This window comes from Chlamydotis macqueenii, chromosome 2 (genome assembly GCF_036417535.1).
Source record: "Chlamydotis macqueenii isolate bChlMac1 chromosome 2, bChlMac1.mat, whole genome shotgun sequence".
NCBI classification, from domain to species: Eukaryota; Metazoa; Chordata; class Aves; order Otidiformes; family Otididae; genus Chlamydotis; species Chlamydotis macqueenii.
In genome coordinates, this window is record NC_141557.1 from 88,424,087 (window position 1) to 88,429,456 (window position 5,370).

Here is a 5,370-nt window from a genome sequence, read left to right on the forward strand (position 1 = left end):
TAATGAGCCCGTATCGGGTAATCAGTCACTGGCTTTTATCCCTGCAGATTAAAGAAACTGAAATCCAGGTATCCCCAACTCCGGGTCTGCATTTTCCTGACCAGATGAAGTGGAAGGCTAAAGGTTCCCTTTGGGCGAGGGGGCGTGGTTTGAGGGCGAGGGGCGTGGTTTGAGGGCGAAGGGGCGTGGTTTGAGGGCGAGGGGCGTGGTTTGAGGGCGAGGGGGCGTGGTTTGAGGGCGAGGGGCGTGGTTTGAGGGCGAGGGGGCGTGGTATGAGGCGGAGACCGGTCCGGCTTCCCCCCTCTGCCTCCTTCCGCGCATGCGCGAGTGGCCGGAAGCAGTGCGGGGGAGGCCGGTAATGATGGCGATGGCGGAGAAGTTCGACTCCCTGGAGGAGCACCTGGAGAAGTTCGTGGAGAACATCCGGCAGCTCGGCATTATCGTCAGCGACTTCCAGCCCAGCAGCCAGGCTGGTCTCAACCAGAAATTGTGAGGGGCCTGCCGCTCCCCTGTGCTCCCCCCCTCTTCGCTGCCAGGCCCGCGCGGCCCTCACCGCAGCCTCTCACCCCCAGCCCGGTGTCCCCGGGCACCGGAGGCCCTGGCCGGCGGATCCGTCACCCTTCCTCCTTAGCGAAACGCGGGAGGAGCGGCGGGGGGGTTCGCCGGGGTCTCTCCCTCGCTGGGTTTGGTGTGGCCGGCCTGGCAGCCGGGATTAGGGTTAGCGTGGAACGCCCCTTTTTGGCTAAAACCGACCCGTTCTCTTCTTACAGAAATTTCATGGTGACAGGCTTGCAGGATATCGACAAGTGCCGGCAGCAGCTTCACGATATCAGCGTGCCCTTGGAGGTTTTTGAGTAAGTAGCTTCGTACCTGGAAGGCGAGGTGCTGCAGTCGGTGTGGTTTGGGGTAGCCTGTACTAGTACTGAGGTGTTTTGTTTCAGTAGTGGCAATCTTCTTGTTGGCGGAGAACTAGAGCATTAAAAGCAAAATAATGAATGTGGAGGGAGAGCTATACAAGACAGCTTTTATGATATAGCCAACAAGTTAATGTACTCTAGTGTATTACTGGCTATACAGGACTTTTTTCAGTTGGGCTTTCACTCCATCTGTAAATCTGTGACGACCATCTGAAGTGTTCTGTTGTCTTTATTCAGTGACAGAATTTCCCTTTTCCCCTCAATTACATTGCAAAGCAAGAAATACGCTTACAGGTTTGCTGATGTAGATATGTTAAATTTCACTCTGTAGTATGGTATGGACACTTCCCTCTCATCCTTGGGTTGCTGGGTGCTGTATTCCCATGTGCTTATTGATGACTATTTTCTAAGCTACTCTGTGGTTAGCATCCTTTCAGTTGCTTGGAAAAGGACCATCTTCATTTTTGTGTACTTAATGCCTGTGAGGAGCTGGCTAATTAATTTTTTTTTGTTTGCTTTTAATACTTTTTTCAAAGCTTGAGGCTTTCTGGAGACAAAGATTTAAAACAGTGTACCAAGAAGGCTGTTTGCTGGCCACGGCCTAGTCCTCCTTGAGCTATCTTTTGAAAATGGCTGAGTTAAACCATGTTTTTTAAAAGGCACATTTCAGATAAGAGTAGTAACAAAAAGACAGCAAGATGAGTAGTCCTGTACCTTGGAGAACTTCCCAGTAGGAATATATCACTTAGGTAGTATCTTTTCTGTTTTCAGATACATAGATCAAGGTCGCAATCCTCAGCTTTACACTAAAGAGTGTCTGGAGCGAGCTTTGGCTAAAAATGAGCAAGTAAAAGGAAAAATTGACACAATGAAGGTAAACCAGAAATGATGAAAGTACTGATGTAATAATGTATTTGGTAAAGTTTTACTTTTCTTTAAATATGTGGGGGATTTTCACTTGTGCAGTTATTAAATTCCCTTATCAGGTGACTTGTATTAGGAGTTGCTCTGCATCTCTGTACTTAATTGGTTCTAATGCAGCCTGTTCTGGAAAGGAAACTTGTAATTCATCCTGCAGTTGGAGATGCAAATGTTGCTATGACTTTACTTTGGTTAAAGTTGTGTGTAGCATTACAGATCTTTTGTTTGTTTATTTTCATTTTGAATGCTAGTGAATACCTCACACTGTTTGCCATCTGTAACTCTGATGTGTGTAAATTTAGAAATAAGCAAGGGGTATTTTTCCAGTCTTGAATGAATCTTAAAAATGACAAACATGCTACATAAGTGTGAATTAATCTTTATAAAATGACTTAAAATGTATGCCAGTGTTTAGGGTTTTCTGAACTTGTACTTGTTCATCTAGCATGAACCTAAGCATTCTGCTATACTGTTTGACTGCTGGTATTACTGCTGAAAAATACAGTCAGACAAGGAAGTTTAGTGAGGTTTGAGAAAGGACTGTTTGTTTTTCAGAATGTTCTTTGGCTGAACTTAAAATTAGTGTGGAGGATGGCAATTTGTGCTGCTGAATGTAGACATATTTCTATATGCTCTGTGTCTGTTTCTTTTGATGTGCTTGTGAAAGTTGTAGGAAGAATTATGTATTTCTAAGCCAAGTGTGAGTTCCATCTTGGAGGTGGAGGGGATTCCTTGTCAAATCAAGAGAACATGTACTTGATCAGCTTTACTTAATGAGGTCAGACAAAATGAGTTTACCAGAGAGGTCCAACTACTTTGTATCTCGTAGGTGAAAATGCTAGTTAGATTATGGGAAATTAAAAACATTTTAATTTGTCTGGTGTTTTCCTAGCAGATTTCACTGGAGTGTTCTCTGTGAATTTTGTAAATGCAACTGTCTGTGTTTGTGTGTGTGTGGTTTTGAGTTTTTTTTTGTGGGTACCGTTCTCTTAGGTTGCAGAAATGTAGACCTGTGTTCTATGTAAACATGTCTGTTTACGAGATAACATTGTTTGATGAAATCTAAATGAATTGTGCAGATGATGTATATAATTTTTTTTCTCTTTCCAGAAATTTAAAGGTCTGTTAATTCAAGAACTGACGAAGGTGTTCCCAGAAGACATGGCAAAGTACAAAGCTATTCGAGGAGAAGATCCTCCTCCTTAAGTTGGCCTTTGATAGCTCTAAAAATGTAAATTCCATAAACTGACAGCACTCTATTCAAAACATTGACTGGAGAGAGGGAGAATCCAAGCTGTCATAACAACTATACTAAAAATGGCAGTGATGAACTGTGAAGGAGTGTGATGATTGCTGATGGTTCTGGTCTGACGCTACTGAATCTTTCTGAAGACTTTTACTCAAAGACTGCAGTTGAAACTTCATATGGTAGCCTGTTCCTTTTTCCTGAAAGACTTTGGAGGTGTAATTGCTTACAGGTCATCAATACATAGCATTTCTGACAAAGTACATTTCCAGAGCAGAAAGTAGTGGTTTTTGGCTTCTGAAAAGTGTGCTCCAGGATTGTGGGCTCATCTGTTTTTAAGGGAAATGTATTTATTATACTTGATTATTTTTCATTTGTAAACTGTTTTGTTTTTTTTTTTTTAATTACAGTACAAACAGTTGACTACTTTCATCTTGCCAAATTCTACTAAACAGGAGCCTGTCAGGGGCTGCAGTGCTTGTGTGTCATAATGAACTGCAGCCAAGAAAACCTTCAGATATTCTTGTTTTGTTCTATGAGCTGCACTGCAGATGGCTGAGGATATAAAAGTAAGCATAGTTGGGGACTAGCTCCTCAACAATGCTACTATTTTGTATAGTATTTAATGTAAGCTTTTGTTTAATTATATTCGTTTTCTGTAAGCAGGTTGTTGAATAAAAATTTGAAAAAAAAGTCAATTCTAACATTTTTCTGTTGTATGCTACTCTTTAGAGAATCTACCAAAAGCTGTGAAAAATAGTATATTTCCCAGTCTCACAGTGATAGAAACAAAATATCAAAACGTGGCTGTTAAAAAGATTATATCTGAAGATAATGTCAACTTGGTATTTTGGTTTTGTGGGGAAAGCTTTTTCAGTACCCAAAGCAGGAGATTTCGGGGATCAGTGATTGTCACCTGAAGCGTTTCTGATTAGCTGTGAACTCGTCTGCAGAGTCTGTAACCGTTCGTACGTACAGTAGTCCCAACATAAACCAGCATCTTGAATTCACTGTCCAGGGGCTTCTGCGCTGCACGTGCAGAAGACTAGTTTTATGCTGAAAGTACAAGGACCTCTTTTAATCTTGGAGATTTGCGAAACTTAAACCATTTGTGCTTGCATTCCTCCTTCCAGATGTAACTTGACTTTTTTTTTTTCACCAGCAAATGAATTTATTATTTTGTTACCTTTCTTTTATTTGCTGAATTTAGTAGTTCGGGGCAGGAGCTCCAAACTAGCACTACATGCATGTGCTCTATAGCAGACTTAGCTAGTCCATTAAAGAAAGACCCTAGGTATGTTCAAGATGTTGGTGCCGTAGTTTGAAGTACTGAATTATTGTCTGTGCTCAGTTACTGAGCTGAAGCAAAGCCCATCCATAATGCCAGGCAATGCTATGCCTGACCGAACTTTGGTGTAACAGAAGGAAAAAGAGAGAACTCGGTGTTCCTCTGCATTAGTTAATTAAAACTTGTTACCTGGCAGTCTAGATTAATCTAATTGCTGTCAGATACTATCCTGCCCTGTTTTAGTCTGCACACTTGCTTTTCCTTGTATTTGCTCCACTATTAATTGCTATTTTCCCTTCACTATGTTACTGTATTAACTTGGCAGCAAACAAGAATAAAGAAAAAGTGCACCATGTTTGCATTTTGCTCTGCCTGGATTGCCCTAGGTCCTTAGGATTTGTTGAAGCAAGGCTTGTGACTGGCAAGTGGGGCGTATACAGGGCATGAGCAAAGAAGGAAGAGTATTTTTCAGGAATGTGAAACGTGGTGGGCAGCAGGGCTTGAGAGAAAAAAATGTCAGCAACAGGCAGGTGAAACTGTTTAAGTGGTAGCTAAGAGAGAACATTTGTGGGATAAGAGGCCAGTAGATACTACCTCTGACACCAGTTTCTGTGTCAGAGTAGCACACTTAAAAAATGGTGCTTCCAGGAAGTCTTGCTTTTATGTCTACTTCTCATTCCAAAATATTACTCTGGTTGTGCAAATTATCTTGGAAATTTCTTTTTTAAAAAGAAAAGTAATACAGATAGATTGTCTTTCCCATTTATATTTTTGGATCTGTGAGCTTTACAGGGTGAGGCTCTGAGCAGCCTGATCTAACTTAGTGTTCTGGTTTTGTTTAGTGAGGGGGGGCCTAAGGTGGCAGCTTTTGTAGGAAGCTGCTAGAAGTCGCTCCCCTTTGTTCAGTGGACTCAGCCAGGCCTAGGGCAGACCTGCTGCTGGCCAAGGCCGAGCCAGTTGGTAGCAGAATGTCCCGTGTTAACGCCTCTGCGATAACG

At 42.4% G+C, this 5,370-nt stretch overlaps 1 protein-coding gene across 1 annotated transcript; it reads left to right on the forward strand.

Moving 5' to 3' along the window:
- The first annotated feature begins 326 nt into the window (after nt 1-326).
- On the forward strand, nt 327-3,777 carry MED10 (mediator complex subunit 10). The gene is made up of 4 exons (XM_010116602.2): nt 327-489; nt 771-854; nt 1,689-1,791; nt 2,949-3,777. The coding sequence occupies exons 1-4, from the start codon at nt 359-361 to the stop codon at nt 3,042-3,044; spliced, it is 414 nt and encodes a 137-aa protein (XP_010114904.2). The 5' UTR covers nt 327-358; the 3' UTR covers nt 3,045-3,777.
- Nucleotides 3,778-5,370: the final 1,593 nt, after the last annotated feature.